At 38.1% G+C, this 17,857-nt stretch overlaps 1 protein-coding gene across 1 annotated transcript in view; it reads left to right on the forward strand.

Annotated features, from left to right (window-relative positions):
• Positions 1 to 13,658: 13,658 nt before the first annotated feature.
• LOC139720644 (uncharacterized) overlaps positions 13,659 to 17,857 on the forward strand; it is a 103,146-nt gene continuing 98,947 nt past the window's right edge. Inside the window, exon 1 of the mRNA XM_071632000.1 lies at positions 13,659 to 14,677. Within this exon, the coding sequence (XP_071488101.1) occupies positions 13,722 to 14,677 (956 nt within the window). The 5' untranslated portion in view covers positions 13,659 to 13,721. The remainder of the gene's footprint in view (positions 14,678 to 17,857) is intronic.

Genomic DNA, 17,857 nt, shown 5'->3' on the forward strand with positions numbered 1-17,857 from the left:
ATCATTACAAAGTTGTTGTCGTTGTTGTATGTTTCATAACAAAACCGGGAGAAAGCATACACTGTGTTTGTTTTCGTCGAAAATATCATGCATATTTTGCATATTGAGCATATTGTGCATATCATTGCAAATGGAATGGATAAGTGACGTTATACTGATAAGAAATGTTACATTTGACTGCATGATCGCTGTGTATGTATGTTTACTAAGTAGTTACGTCTTGAGTGTTGTGACATTTTTTTTCGATAAACTCCAGGAAAGAAAATACAATGAGTTAAAATTGAGGTAATCATTTCTTCACAGCAGTTTCCCATTATGTACAGTACAGTGTTAGCACGCACCAGAGTAAAGGAAACGAGTTGTCCGTACTCATTCTCATCGGTCTATTAGACCAGTGCCCCGTTGCATAAAAGTTACTATTGTGGTAACTTTGCCATCCAATGGTAATTACTGTCATGGCAACAATACTCAACAGCCAATCACAATCAAGAATTCCATGGAATTACCATGGATGGTAAAATTACCGCAATACATAACTTTTATGCAACGGGGCCCAGTCTTGGATTTTATCCCCAGCAAGCGACGATAAAGACAGCGTTCCTCTCGGTTTTCTCTCGGTTTTCCTTCCATTTCCTAATTCACATTCATATAAGCCTTCGAGTAACCACAAGACTACATATATATATATATATATATATATATATATATATATATATATATATATATATATATATATATATATATATATAATGTGTAGATAGGTGTATAACAAGCTTAGCACTCGAAGCATAACAAGCTTAGAAAAATCATTGTGATAGAGGGACAGGGTGACATTGGATCTACGAATATTCTGGAGGTTTCTCCACCTCTCTCTTCCTCACACACACACACACACACACACACACACACATCATTACAAGAAGGAAGGTTGTTAACTTTTTCATGAAAAAAATATGATTTATCTAGAGAGTCTGCATTAATATTTAAATCATGAATGTTACATTTCGATTGTATTCCTATAACACAAGAACACGTGGCGACAGAAGTGGAATGCTGACGCCCAATTTCATAATTATATTCATCGCACCATGCAGAAAATCATCAGTAATACCTGCTACATGAAGCATCATGAGTGGACTTAGACTAACGACCATGGTCTTGGGTCAGTGTTGAGGTGAAGGCTGGGTATGTAATGACGTTTGAATCACGTTGCGAGATCATAAATAATTCAGCGCTCAATGGAGCAGAGAATGAAGACAGTGCGAGAGGGGGGCTGATGTACCCCGAGTTGATTCACAATATCGTCAGTGGGAACCGTCAAGTCATTAACCTTTTCCTGCCGTGGTGTCGCAGAGTGCGCAATATGTAGTTCCGCTTCAGGTATTTTTTGGACTCTCACCCGCCTGTACCTAACTGAGGTAATAACTGACCTCAACCCGTTTTGGATTCCAAGGCCGTGCTATCTCCGCCACGATCAGACGGGGTCTTGGGCAGGCTAACCGGAGCTGTCCTAATGACATGAGTGGAGTGGTGGATGGTGGCGCCAAACCGAGCCGTTCCCTTTGTAGTAGCGTTAAATTGTCACTGCTCTTCTTCCCAACATTAATTGTTCCGAAAAAAAAAAGAAGAAATGAATAAAAACGTTGGTCGAGAACAACAGTACAATAACTGGTATATGGTGTATAGCTTTGCGTACATCCTTTACTCTTCGCTCTGAGATTACAATTAAAAGATAAAGCACATGAACCTTAACAATCTATCTTCTTTTTTTTCTGCAATTTTGTGAATGATGTGTGACATATTGTGGAAGACGGGCGCCTTTGAATGCACCTTTGCAGACAAATGGCCCCATATTTTCATGCTTTTCATCACCGCCATCATCTTTCTTTCCAGACATCATCATGCAAGATTCAACATGTCAGTGATGCAAGTACTGAAATAACTTTTCATTGCCTGAGGTCCTGAAAAAGGCCGACTTTTATACCTTACCTGCACTTACATACATACTTAGATACAAACACACACACACACGCGTGCGCGCGCGCGCACACACACACACACACACACATACATGTATACACACCTACATACATACGTACATACACACAGACACACATTCAAACATACTTATACACATACACATGCATACATAGGCTCTAACAATGTTTATACGTATTAGTGCATACATACACACACACATACACACACACACACACACCCAAGTTTTCTATACAATTATCAAAGGCATACATGATTTGGCGCATGTGTGTTTGTGTCCCCAGGAATGTGTCCTTTTTTTACTTGACCCACAGAAAAGCACTCTACAGCAAGAGCCAGTAACCGGTTTCCCTAACCAACACATACACACACTCACACACACCTTACGCCTTACTGATGTTTAAGCTCAGACGTTTTACAGATTTCCACATCATCATGCAGCTTTGTTAACGTTACTTCGGCGTTAGATATAAAATCATCATCAGTCTTAAAAACTATTCGAGGCCGTGTGTGTATGTGTTTGCGCTATTGTTTCTGTGTGAGTTTTCCTTGTTCACAGCCTATTTTGATTCTCTCCTTTTTGCATATTTCTGAGACAGTGTTGTTCTATTTCTCTCTTCTTCTTTTTTTTTTTTCAAACGAAGAAGTACCGTCTCTGGCCAGTTTGTCAATGAGAGTGTTCAGTAAACGATCCTTCTTTCAATAATTATGTCGTTCCTTCAAACTATGTGCGAAACGAATTTCTAGACATCGTGTCTTGCTAATTTCATAGGTTGCACCCTTTTGAAGCGCCGGCATACATTGGCATCCCAACACATCATTAACGCTACCATCCATAATTATCCCTGTCTAGGGCCTTGTCGAGGAGGAACTATAATGGACTTTTTTTTTCGCTAACCCTTTGGCGAACCCTTCGAAATCATAAGGATATGCTGTGTCCACAGACAGACATTTATCTAGTGGTATCACGAGTAACCACCTTACGTCTGCCCTGCACGGTGAATATTTTGTTGGATCATTGTGTGTGTGTGTGTGTGTGTGTGTGTGTGTGTGTGTGTGTGTGTGTGTATGTGTGTGTGTGTGTGAGGGTGCGTGTGGATGTCTATGTGTGTGTGCTTGTGAACACATTTAAAATGCCGTATCATGTTAATTAATTGTGTTGTTATTATGAATAAGACTGTCGTCAACTTAACATTTATATAGCAATCTATTGCAATTCGAGGTGGGTTTTTTTAATTAAGTTTCGCAGTTTAAACCACAAAGGACAACTGCTATATGAATGGATCGCCTATATACAAAATTTATTCAACAATTAACAAAAGCAAAGGAACTATAATATTATGCAGTGCAAATGTATGTTGACTTGTATGGATTCATAATACCCTTATGTGACCAAATGAATATGTAAATAATCCCTATTATATTCTATGATATCATTTTAACTATTTTTCTTCAGATTACTTAGATATAAATTATACGCCCACAAAAATATTTCCATACTAAGATTCAGCCAGTGACATCATCTGTCAATCATTGCTTAAGTACCCATATGATTAACATGACACTGGACTGCACCTTACCCTGATAGACCGGGCATAACTTACATGTTTCCCTGCAATATGTTTTGTTAAAGGTATTGTTTACCGTTGGGAGCAGTGATTTAAAAAAAAAAAAATGTTTTCAAGATATCACTTTTCATGCATATGTGTAGGTCAGTTGTATCACAAAACATCCTACCATATAAATTTTTTGCAATAAAGCCTAAAATCTAAGGAGATGTCACTATTTTTCTCATTAAACTATAACTGCAGACGGTTTAGTCTGGAAACATTTTTATTACAACTATTGTTCACATTTTGTATATCTAACAATACTTAACATCGATTATACTGGTTAATTTTTTTTTTGCATTGGTTGTTTCTATCCCTAACTCACATTTTTGAACTATTTTGGAGCACTAATGCTGGGTTTGTGTTTCATCTGCAAATAGTAAATTATGGCTTTAATCATCATATCAGTTACATGGTAACAAGCAGTCCAGTCTAGGGTAACATGACATGAAGTTAGATATTCATTCTTGGCCACATATTGATGTTGAGGGTATCATAAATTGAAACAAGTCACCATACGTTTGCGCTACTTGATAGTTTCTTTAACTGACTGCTTCGGATATATTATGATGATTCCTTTCATGTATACGTAATGCGAGGTACCTTCGCTTCCCGTGTATGGTAGGTTGAAAAACTATTATCTATAATTTCTAAGTTCTCAACTTGGGATAAGTATTATAGCTTCAATCTCAAATCGACCGATGAGCGAAGTTATATTATACACAAGGACAAACCTTTCATCCGCCCTGTGCCTTAAAGGACAAATTCACCTTCATAAACATAAGGATTGAGAAAATGCAACAATGTTAGTAGAACACATCAGTGAAAGTTTGAGGAAAATTGGACAATCGATGCAAAAGTTATGAATTTTTAAAATTTTTGTGTTGGAACCGCTGGATGAGGAGACTACTACAGCTTGTGAGTCATATGCGTACAACAGTATAAAGAAAATATAAAGAAAATTCAACATATTTTCACTTTTTTCACATAATAAAAGAGCACTTGACTTGGCTCTTTCTAAAGGCAGGGGGAATAATATTACCCATAACATTTGTCGGTAACGAGTCGGGGGAATGTGAACTTTTTTCATAAGATGAAATTTTGTGAAATTCTCTTTATATTTTCCTATATTGTTGTACGCATGTGACATCTAAGTTATTCACACACTGCAGTAGTCTTCTCATCCAGCGGTTACTGCACAAAAACTTCAAAAATTCATAACTTTCGAACGGATTGTCCGATTTTCCTCAAACTTTCAATGATGTGTTCTACTAATATTGCTACATTCTCTCAATCCTTATGTCTATGAAGGTGAACTTGTCCTTTAAATAGTATATATTCTATAGCGAATATATAAGGTACAATGTCGGCATGATCACAAACAAAAATAGTAAGCATAATTCGCCTAGCGAGTTTAAGAAAGTCTAATTCCGAAGAGACAGATATATATATATATATATATATATATATATATATATAGAGAGAGAGAGAGAGAGAGAGAGAGAGAGAGAGAGAGAGAGAGAGAGAGAGAGAGAGAGAGAGAGAAGAGCAAGTGAAAGTCTGTATTACAAAGTGAAATGCCACTTATTCATCGTTAAGTATATAGAGCGTAAGTTTGTAAGACGATGGATATGATTACTTGACAAAACTATGAACCCTCGTAGCTCAAGCAAAACACTGTTTATAATAGCAATACTTACTTGACCACAAATTGCCGTCACACAGGACAATGTTGAGGTCTGAAAGCATGGATATTCATTATCTATATTATCAATGAATTTATGCCGCAAGATATAATTTTCCAAGAACCTAAAAGTAAGTATATCGTACCCCAAAGCACTGTCAAAGAATTTTTCGCTTGATAAAATTTTCCCTCAGTTTATCTTCTGTCTAGGGGAGAATCACTGTACTATAGAACTACTCTATCGTCATTTTGGGGGTTTAAGTATGTCACATCCACGCAAGATTTCACCATGAAAAACTCGGAGTCTACACTATCTTGGCTGTGAATAGATACACGACATTATTCGAACGACAGGTAATTTATAATGTAATTGTTATTGTTGGTGCGAGGAATGGTTTTGTTGGCAAACACAATATTAATGGGATTCCTGGGTGTTTGTGTAGTGCTAAGAATAGGATGATGGTGTGCTCGACCCATCATACGACATAAGTCATCTGTCATACGGGTATGCGAAAAGAAAAAAAAAAAATCCATGACGCGGGCGACTGTTGCAGGCGACATGCAATTGTGTAAGGAACTGCAAAGAGGCCTACAATAGCATCACCCACCAGCAATACCACTGCAAGTAAAGTACTTGTTAGCGTGTTCTAAAGAAACATTCCTCGACGAAATCCATGCTGGCATGACACGTGTGGTGATTGACGTTATCTTACACAAGAGTAAAGGTTGATAACCCTTGAAAGTAAGATTTTTGAAATAGAAAAAAAAATAAATCTCAAAACTAGTCTCTGTCCAAGACGTATTCTCAAGCTAAAGATCACAATACGCATATCATACAGTATACCAAGACTTTATAGGGATCGTATAGTTTTGGTCGAGACCTAATTTCAGGTTTCTAACATTTTTTGGTGAGATAATGAGAAACCTCTTATGAAATATGAAAGAGCATGTAATTCCATGAGGAATTCAACGTTTATTTGATGAAAATTGGTTTTGAAATGGCTGAGACATCCAAAACAGAGCGATTCTAGTGTGGGACCCACACTTTTTTACGATCGCTTTGTTTTACTTTGTTTTTGGATGATTCAGTTATTCCAAACCCGATTTTCATCAGATAAACTTTGAATTCCTCTTAGATGGTATGCTCTGTACTATTTCATAAGTGTTTTTTTGGTATCTCGCAAAAAGTTAAAAGCCCAATTCTCATCTCCACCAATACTGTACCATCCCTTTAATATGCTTCCCGCTCGTTGTTATATCAGTATCTCTTTTCCTCTTTCGCAATTTCGACAGCATGATTGTGAGGGGCATGAATCTTTGCCATCCATTGTAAAGAAAATTGGCTGTACTTTGAAGGTTTGTTTGTCGTATCCCACAATTAAAAACAAAACCATGAAAACGTAACATAATCCCACAGAACACATTGACATCGGTTTCGGAGATGAGAAGTTAGAAAGACGGAAAGACAATTAAAATGGAGTTCTAATGAATGTTTAGAACAATCTTATATATATACACATTAACACAATTTTGTTTCGATTAAAGACCATACAGTAAGAGCTATTTCTGGAAAGAGAGAGGACTGTTGCGAATATACAATCATTTGAGTGGAGCGGGGGATAACGGACGTATCATAGTATATGTATAACAGAAGGAGAGATAGAAAGAGAGGGGAGGGGAAGAAGAAGGGGTATGGGAATTACAAAGGGAAATGTAAGGAAATTCACATCAACACTCGTGATGATAATGCGAGATCGTCAACAAGTAAACTTATCACGTTCTATGAAGATACTTACACCAAAATGAGCGGCAGAAAATGTAATGTTGGTGTGCTCGTGTGTGTGTGTGTGTGTGTGTGCGTGTGTGTGTGTGTGTGTGTGTGTGTGTGTGTGTGAATCGATGGATGTGTGTGTGTGCGCATGTGCGCGTGTGTGTGTGTGTATGTGTGTTGCTGTGTTATTTGTCGTGTTTGCATGCCGTTACACATTTGGTCCCAAGGGGAATGTTGTTCACTTCTGTCTTGTTCAGTGGGGAGTGACCGATTAATATTCATGTGATAAATACGAGAAATTATGATCCTTGTAATATATATAGGTGTTACAAAAAACATTTCCCACTTTTGATCCTTAATAGTTCAAAAACTGTTTATCAGATAACACTGGCATTGATACAAGCAATAGCTGAATAGTGTACAATTTTGTTGGAGGCAATTTTGAAAAATGACAGCATAATTCAGTTTCATTAAATTAAACATTATTTTTTCAGTTAGGTTTCAGATTGTGCTCTATTTCCACCCTATGCACAAAACTTTAACTTTGCACAGAAGTCAATTGATGTGTATGGGTATGTGTAGTTGACACCCAGACAATCAACGACATCACCTCCAACTAAATTGTACACTATTCAGCTATTATTCATATCAATGACAGTTTCATCTGATATGTAGTTTTCGAGCTATTAAACATCAAAAGTGGGAAATGTTTTTTGTAACAACAACTAGTAGTAGTGTACATCAAACACACGTGTTGCTTTGACAGAATATTCTTTCTGTACCGTATCTTAATCGAATTTTATGATCTACAATACATTAAACTTTAGGAATAGAGTCAATACAGCTGTGGCATGTGTGGGACTATGTATCTAATAGTGTGTTAGATATTTCAAGCTAGTGTACGGAATTGACGAACATATAAGTATGATCCTGCTATCCAACATCTCTGACGTATACTGAGTAATATCACTCCATGGTATTATACTGAAAAGGATAACAAGTTGTGAAATTATATCACCGCCACTTAAAAATTCATAACAAACCATTTTTTTTATGCATGCATCAATGTCTTTTAACGCGCCTTCACTTCAGACTTGTTTGTATATTTATGCTGCTTCTTATAGTTATTGGTGAACCAGTTTAAGTGTCGTTTTAACTAGAAGTAATTTAAAGTAATCAAGGATCTGTAATCAGTCATTATCCTGTATAGAAAAGCTCGTCTTTATAAGCACAAATATATTCGACCTAAAATGGAAATGCCATAGATCCAATTTACTTCTTCTTCTTCTTCTTCTTCTTCTTCTTCTTTTGATTCAGCAGAAGAATACGTTTTTGATTGTTTCTTCGTTTATTTGTTTGTTTGTCTGCCTGTTTTTTTTTTCAAAGCTGGCAATAAACTATATCAGTATAACAAGACTATGTGACGTAATTAACATTATGCAAGCGTATATACGCAGTAAAATGCACTGCTTATCTCGTCTTGATAGCAAGTGTGAATGCTGCTCTAAAAAACACAACAGCAACAACAAAAGGACCCCTAATTGTGTTGTTCGATCACGATGCGGAAGAACTGATGTACCCAGACAATATCAGGCTCATTACATTTAACATCTACCAAAGATGGTTTTCCCCGATGATAAAGATAATTAATGCCAATGATTATGATTAGATTGATGGTTGTATCTGATGATAGCCATTGCCTCATAATCAAAGACGGCAGGTCTATATTCTGTCGGATCCCGAATCCAAGAAGCAGGAAGAATTTGTAAAGTTATGTGCATATGGGCGAGAGAAAAAGAGGACGGGGCAAAGGCACTGTTGTGTGGACCGAAACGGTAGATGGCAGCAGATAACTCACTCGCAGCAGTCACACCGACTCCAGTAATATCCGAGATCCGCAGTTGGACCGTCAACAGCGAACACTCCCCACGTCTACGGTACAACCAAGGAGTTTGTGTAATAACTCCTTGGTAAAACCGACAGTTTAGAGTAAGACCTCCTTAATGATCATTATTACAGGTTAAAGTTGCTGGCAGAAAGGTACAAGTTGGGACAAGGGGGGTAATTTTAACTTCCCGAAAGAAAGATTCGTCAGAACTCGGATGCACGAAAGTTTGCTCTATGTCACTTAATCATTTATTTGAGGGGTTTTTTTTTAGTAATGGTAATGACATTTATTTTATTGGTTACTCATCTAGTCAAGTGTCCCTGTAAAGCGAATTCCGTAATAACCACATCAGTTCTTCCAGATGTGCATGATAAATAATTTTCAAGCCCTACAACATTCGATTTTTTTTTTAATGCCGCTATGTATTTCACAGCCTATGCCCGAGTCAAAGTAGAGTGACTGAATGCCTTCCAAATTGATCTCTTTAATCCTTGTAAACATCTCTTTCACAATCACATTCATGTTATCGATGATCAATTCGTGCATCTCGTGCAATAAGTATTTACTGATTATTTGACCGCTGACTCAGAGATTCCTCTGATTTTGATTTGATTTGATTTGATTTGATTTGATTTTTTGGTTTTCTGCATTATCATTGTACATTATACACATTGTTGATAGTATGCATGCATACATACACACATACACCCATACATACATAATATACATATACACATACATACATACATGCATACGATACTTTGCTTACCATGCTGTTTAACAAAAGTGTATACACGGTACAATGATTAACACAGAAGGGTTACAGCTTAAGCATAGCTTGATATATTATGCTTGCAGCTCTTACATACAAAACACGAGAGAGAAAAAAAAAACCGAAGGGAAGAGTAACTTAAGTAGAGAGGTGTTATAGGATACTGCAGTTCTCTGTTCATCTCTAATTGCTTATAATGCGACAAGAAGATAAAAGACGACTCTTGGTTTTTTTTTTAACTGATACTTTACACTATTATTTTGACAAATATAAAGAATTTCTAAGTATTATTTTTATTATCTTCGTCACGTGGTATCTTATCAAATCACCGAGTCCATTCATATGCCTTATAATTAAAATTGTCGTCCATTTGTCATTTCTCCACAAATGATTTATCTCGAGAAATTGGCCAAAACTTACCCTGGTGAGTATAGAAGATATTTTCAGAGCATAACATTGAAAGGCTAAAGTCCCGACTGGTGTTAGTTGTCTGTTCATGTGTGATGGCGAAAGAAACATTACCTTAAGGATGAACATAAAAAGTCATTGATGTTCAATGATGCACGGACTTTTGGAAGAACTGCTTGTGGCTGAAACAAGTGCCCGTGTGGAATGAATGAATGAATGAATGAATGAATAAATGAATGAATGAATGAATGAATGAATGAATGAATGAATGAATGAATGAATGAATGAATGAATGAATGAATGAATGAATGAATGAATGAATGAATGAATGAATGAATGAATGAATGAATGAATGAATGAATGAATTGTCCAATAGAACTATTGGACAGGACTCAACGTGCATGAACAGAGCCCTTGCAAGCTGCGGGCTCTGATAGTGAACAGAGCCTTCTATAAGACTGATAGTGAAGAGAGCTGCGGGTTTAACGGTTGATATCAACCCGCTCTGGTGAAGACAGTATAGCGCCCTCTGATGGGAGACAATGTACATAATAGTGTTATCATCCTTCAAAGCTGAATTTATTGTACACATTCACAAGTATAAATATTTTGAAATTTCACTGTGAATATGCATGTGTGTGTGTAAGTGTATAAGGAACCTCTCGAAGACCTAGTGTTTGAGTTGTGGGCTCGAAAAAAAAAAAGAAGAAGAAAAGAAATATACATGGACAAGGCTTTTAAAGGACAAGTTCACCTTGATAGACATGTGGATTGACATGTACACAACGATAAAGAAAATATAAAGAAAATTCAAGATATTTTCACTTTTCTCGCATAATAAAAGAACACTTGACTTCCCTCTTTCAGAAGACAAGGGGGAATAATATTACCTCTAACATGAGTCAGTGACGAGTCAAAGAAATGTGTACTTTTTTCAAAAAGTTACATTTTGTGAAATTCTCTTTATGTTTTCCTTATATTGTCGTACGCATGTGACATCATACACTGTAGCAGTCTTCTTATCCAGCAGTGACTGTGCAGATACTTTAAAAATTCATAACTTTTGAACAGATTGTCCGATTTTCCCCAAACTTTCGCTGATGTGTTCTACTAATATTGCTGCATTCTCTCAATCCACATGTATTGATGTATATGAAGGTGGACTTGTCCTTTGAGTCATAACTTCTGTTAACAGAACAGTGGCAAAGTTGCCGCTGACTGAGTTACTAAAACTTGTAATAGAACGTTATTTCTAGATTATGATAGTCAGATACACGTATGTACAGTCTCTTCTCTTTTTAACCTGTACCTTCCCCCTCGGAGTCATCCACCTGCGATGAAATCTGGATTCTGATCTTTGCCTATATATAGCAATAATCATGATTAAAACGAAGCCAAACGTGTGAATTTAACCTCAGATTGGGATTGCCACACGATATAGAATACAAAGTAAAGAGTATAACCTTTAGAACGTATAGAGAATGATAGAGATTTCGTGAAACTCGGATCTGAAATGGGATAGTTATTGATCCTTTCTTTAAGTTCCCATGCTTTCTGTTAATCACTGATATTTATAGTCGCAACCACGCGTAATCAAACCAATAGCTGACGTGATCATAATCATCAACTCACTACTAGCAATCTCTCACTGAACTCAAGGCAACATTTTTACTTTATTCCTTTTTCTTTACATGGAATCAGCCCAGCACCCCCCCCCCCCTTAGACGATCATTTGTACCGCATTTTTCGGGATTTTCGGGCGAAAGGGTATATTCTAAAGACTCATTTCGATGAAAAAATCTCTAAAGTCGTTGAAATATGGATTATTTTAGTATTTTCCCGAAGTATATTCATTTAGGGGTAGTCTTCAAAACTTTTCCCGAACAATCCTGAAATATCAGAGTCCCGAATATTGGGACCCCGAAAATGCCGAAATAGGAGAAGTGACGCAATTTATTGTTTGCCCGATTCTCCCATGTACCTATCGTTACTGTGCATGTTTCTCCACAAAAGCATGCCAAGCTGACCTTCTTCAGGGCCGGCGGAACCGGGGTGGGGGCTCAGTCCCCCCCCCCCCCCCCCCCTATGCCTACACTAGTACATCGGGTGTAACCATTACCCCGGAAGTGGCACTTGCTCGTTAGCTGATGAAACCCGGAAGTGGCACCATAGCAGGAATATAAAGTGCCCCCTTTAAACAAAAAAAACAAAACAAAACAAAACAAAAAAAAAAAAAACGTGGCCGGGGCCGGCCATTTCTTTTTGAACGATATTTCGCAACAGCAAGCAAGTACGTCGATCACCTGCTTTAGCTTCCCTTCCAAAAATTTGTGACATGCAGGGGATAAAGTTTTCTTGTTTTCCTGTCAAAAGCCCATGATAGCGGGTCAAAATCCTAACCCATTTCCATCCTTAAAGGGGAAGTCTCTAAGAATCTGGAATGTTAGCATAGGTCCTATGTATAATGATTTAAAGATGACTCCTTCGCATTCAATGTAATACTATCGCAACAATTTGAAATTCATTTGCAATAAATTGTTTGGCAAAGAGAGCAAACAAAAGAAAAAAATACATCTTTTTCATTCAAGTAGGGCCTAATTTCCGCCTGTTTGACTCATTGCATAACCGATTGAAGAGTTTGGTCGCAAAAACCGATAAGTCCATATTTGCCAAATGGAGATATTTGCGATTAAAGGTCAAGAAAAATAAAGAGAATAATAAGACATTTTTTACTTCTTTTGACCATAACTTCAAAAATGTGCCTTTATATGTAGTGACCAATATATCATTTAAAATGTATTATTTTGTACTTTTTGACAGGGACCGTACTTCAAAATCTTCAAAAATGGACTTATCGGTTTTTGCAAACAAACTCTTCGATTGATTGAATAATCTTTTCTCATTATTTTGAAAGTCCCCCCCCCCCTCCCCCCCCCCCCCTCCCCCCCCCCACACACACACACACACACAAACCTAGTAATGGCCGAGTTAAGTTACAGTGTTCTAAAACCGATCTTCATACTGTGATACGTCCAAATTTGATGGTGGACAGGTAGTTATTACTATGTCAAACTGATACTAGTAAACGCACCCTTGAGCACTACCAAGTACGGTATGCATCCATTTTGGATAGCGCCAGCTACTGACAGACTACTAGTATGCAAACTCGTCGATGGTCGACGGCAAGGATTCGGACGTACGTCAGCTGTAAAGTGCTGCTTGCCCGTACGTGGTGTACACACACGGTCGACGCGACGGCGGCAGGTACGCTACCCGGGTGCACTACTTCGACGGTATAACCGGTACCACTACTAGTGTCGGTTCCCCGATCGACCCGAAGACGGTGACTTGTACCTTCCTAGATATCGATTATTTTTCTGTGTGTGCAAGACGGGATGCCAGTGATATTCGCCACCATTTGAACAAGAAAGCCTGAGGTAATCATGGGAAACGTAATATGTGACTGGTTAGCGGAAAATATGGATCTTTCACATGACTTGCGTTACGGTTAGTGTCGTCAGATGGTGCGCTTGCGGCGGGACTTCTCCGCTAACTTATGCCCATTCTGGAGAAGAACTCGAGTAACGAATATGGTCAAATTTGTGCTCATAGGTTTCATAATCAGCCTCCTCGTAGATCTCTCTAGTTGTCAGGGTCTTCAAAATAACGAAGATCTGAGAAGACGGTACCCAAATCTTCACAAACGAGGATTGCTACCTGGATTACTGGGCAATCGTGGACCGCAAGTCGGTGTGGGCAGGCAGATGTTGCCCGCCCCTGGCCCGCCAGGGAAGGGCAAACCACCAAATGGCGTTCCACCTGAGCAGCGTCATAGAAATCTTATTCCGCAGCCAAATCCTGGTCAAGTAATAGAGATGCCAATGGTCAAATATCATGAAGTACCTTGGAAAAACTCTGTGGAGCATAATTTCAAATGGCAAGAAAATCAGCGGTCATTTTTTACCTGTCCGCGAGGTTATTTTATATCGGAGATATCGTATCGTTTTGACACAGCACAATCAACTGTAAGTAGACCTTGGGCTTCCAAACAAGGGGGAAAAACGTACACTCTTGCTGACAAAATTGCCAAAAAGTTATCGCCTGAACCCAAGCATATACGGCTCATTCGGGAGAGTGGAAAGAAACGAGTAGATCCCAGGCAACAGTTCCTTGATGCTGTAGGACCAGACGTCGTCAATCAAAGTCCTCTCACGGAGACCGGCTGTGACCCCATTTTGTTTTGTCTAGGTCACCAGGCCTGCTTGTTCAAGATTACAGTCGATCTATGTGGATGTGATCCCGTGCCGGGCAAAAGGAAAATGTTCTTCATCTCTGTTAAGTGCACGAGTGACAGCGACGAAGGGTTGTACGGAAACACGAAGGGTGCCCTGGAGCTGATGCGAAGAGAGCGGGAACACGTCATGTACCTGTTTCAAGAGTCGGAGCACTCCGACAAGGCCATCACACAGGTACTCCTGCATCAAATCCCGGAAGAAGAAGTATTTGGAATCAGCTGTCCCCAGCCGTCAATGGCCTTGCAGAATGGGTAAGATGGGATTCTTCAGACTGAAGGCGTTAGGCCCATTCTTATAGCAAAAAAATATTGAGGTCATAGACAAAATTCAAAGTGTTTGGCTTCTATTTCGTGCTGCCATAAAAAATTAAGGTGTTCTGGCATTTGAGTAAAAGTGTCATTTTTTCCCTCGAGCAACTTTGTCATTGCAAAGTCAGTCTGTTGAGGAAGGCCTAATTTTGCTATTTAAAACACGCATTCCCCGTAGACACCTGCTTGAGTATAGTTGGGACTAGATCTAGTTTTCAATAGGTTAACCATGGCCTTGCCCTTTTGAATAGCTCCACGTTTTGTGTGTAGCCATGGGGAGTTTTGTAAAAACAGAAAACTTTCTCACACATCAAACTTTCACAAAGTTTGCGAGGAGTCAAGATTCACCAAAATAAAATGCATGTGAATGCCATTAATGTTTGTGGGTTTATAGTAAGGGATCTTAATAAGTGGAAGTCACATTCAGACAAAAACTGAATTTTCTCTGCAGTTACGCATTGTCTGTAAGTCATCACAGGAAATTTTTCAGTTTGAAATATTATAACACCCTTGGTGCGTGATTTATTTCACAACGCTTCTGCTACTAGCGGTCTGTGGCACAATTTACCAAGCAACTCTCGCTAGAATGTCAAGATTTTGTGTGACATTGGAGTTTTTCATTGTCAGTGTGAATGGCTCCATAGACATGTCACATTCCATGCTGCTGAGATTAAATACTAACCTCAGAATTTGATATAAAATGATAGTGATAGAGAACAACTTGTTAGGTAGGGTATTACAATGAACATCTTGGTCTCTCAATCCAACAGTTCATTGTACCCAAAGGATTAGCTCTGGTTTATAGAATCTTGAACTTGCACAGACTAAGTATGGGGACACTGTGCAAGACAGAAGGTATTTGTAGCCTGTAAAGATCTTTTTGCTTGATGACATCCAAATGAATTGCTACCACATCCATGAAGAAGAGCAATTACAAGTTAATTCTTTCAGCCCTATCACAATATTTCTATTTTTCCTTTCTTTTACAAAGCTTTGAGGTGTGATAAAAATGGTCTGTCAGATCCAGCGCAGTTATGCTCTTTCTTAACATACTCAAAACTCACTATTCTTCGACTCTGGCAATCTCTTAAAGTTTATACTGAAAGTTTGATAATTTTCATCAAAGGTATTGTGTGAATCTTGACATGTGTGATGGCTAGTAACCGATCAGTGAGAATCAGTGGGAATGCTGAGGGATGATTGTTCCAATCCTTGTGGGATTCATTTAAGAGTACATTATATATCTACTGTTGTGTGAAAATTATTTGCTTCAGAACGGTCTCATATTCAAGTAATGTGCAGATTAATGCCCCGTCACTGACCAGGCACACTAACCTGGAAACATTAAACTGCACATTACTTGAATATGAGACAATTCTGAAGCAAATAATTTTCACACAACAATAGATTATATACAATGTACTCTTAAATGAATCCCACAAGGATTGGAACAATCATCCTCCAGCATTCTCACTGATTCCCACTGATCAGTTACTAGCCTTCCCCTTAAACATACACAGTAATGTTCGTTCACAACAACATCAGTAAGAACAACAGATGTGATCGTCTGGTGTGGACAGTGTATACATACTTGTAGGTTCAGTGAAACCTTACTTTGATATTTTGTTTCAAAGCTTTTATGACTTATAACTTTGTTCTCATAATCATAAAATTCTGAGGTTACATTCTATCACTGAGGGGTTTCAACTTTCCCCTTTATGCAGACAGCCAAGCAACAAACTTGACAAAAGTGAAAGGAAAACTGAACAAGATACATGTTTTGTTTTGTAACAGACAAAGGCTGCTCAATACAACATTATTAGTAGCAGTGTGCAGACAAACCAAGTTGATGGAGAACAGAATGATGCTTCTTGTTATTGTTGAAATCCCAATTTCTTCAAGTAGTTACGAATTTCACAATGGAAACTGCCTACTCTCTCTATCACTAGCTACGACCTGTAGGTATGATATCATACACCAACAGAGCCTTGTAAAAATGTCCATATTCACTTCTCACTCTAATATTATGTGCAGAGAGATACAAATGTACAACGTTGTAGCTTGCAAGTGGAGCTAGTTAGTATTCTCAGCGTGTGAGCTGTAAACAAAGGTACTCACACACATCCTGCAATCAAACACGTACACTTGGGTGCGCACACTAAGTCAGTGATCAATCAGGCCCTCACAATGAGGATTTCTCACTCCTTCCAGCTTTGGTGTACCGCTAAAAATGTTGGAAGGAAGAACCAATTATGTTCAGTGGTCGGTCCATTGATGTAGTGCAGACAGTCTTTGTTGAAAAGTGACAGGAGTAGCAGGCTAGTCTCTTAGTGTTGTGAGTGTGCTGTCTGGTATGAGTGTGGTTCGTGGTTTGTGGGAATTGTTAGGACTGCATGTCTCATGTACTCTTCATGTTAAAAAAACAAAAAAAAAAACTTATTTGCAGATGTATGATAAATTAGTGACAAGCATCAATCTGCCTCCCCATATTTAATCTGTGTTATGGTAAGAATTGAAACACGTTTCATTCATTCATTCATTCATTCATTTAGGCCTAAATTTATTTCATACCACTGGGTTGTGGAAATGATCATCTACATAAGAGGCATAACACAACCGCCTACATTTGGAAATAAGACTATGAATGTAAGATATGCTAAAATGAACAACATCTATATCAAACGAATGAAATAAAATCATGATGGATGCACAAGAAATGGGTTTCTGAGCAGTAAATGTACAACTACAAGGTACCTTCGTTGCAAAGCAAATACAATTGTAGGCCTACAGTACAAAGTACTGTCACTGAACATGAGAGAGTGCAGGGTTGACTATGCTCACATTATACACTAGGGGTCAAATTTCTGTCAGCAGTACAGGCAACACTAAAGACAAACTTATTTTATGTGTGTTCGAGTTTCTCGTCTTCTTATACACAAAAATGACGAATAGTGATCAACAAAAACATTAAACAGCATATGAATGTTCAATTTCTGCAAACACCTTTATTGAACTAGTGGACTCAAACTTAACAAGCGTTGATAAGCTAGATTTCACATTTCATTTTTTATCCACTTGCATTAAGTTAGGCTTACATCAAATATTAATGTTTTGGTTTCAAGG

The sequence above is a fragment of the Diadema antillarum genome, unplaced genomic scaffold (genome assembly GCF_040938485.1).
Source record: "Diadema antillarum isolate AM-2024a unplaced genomic scaffold, OU_Dant_1.0 scf00000131, whole genome shotgun sequence".
NCBI classification, from domain to species: domain Eukaryota; kingdom Metazoa; phylum Echinodermata; class Echinoidea; order Diadematoida; family Diadematidae; genus Diadema; species Diadema antillarum.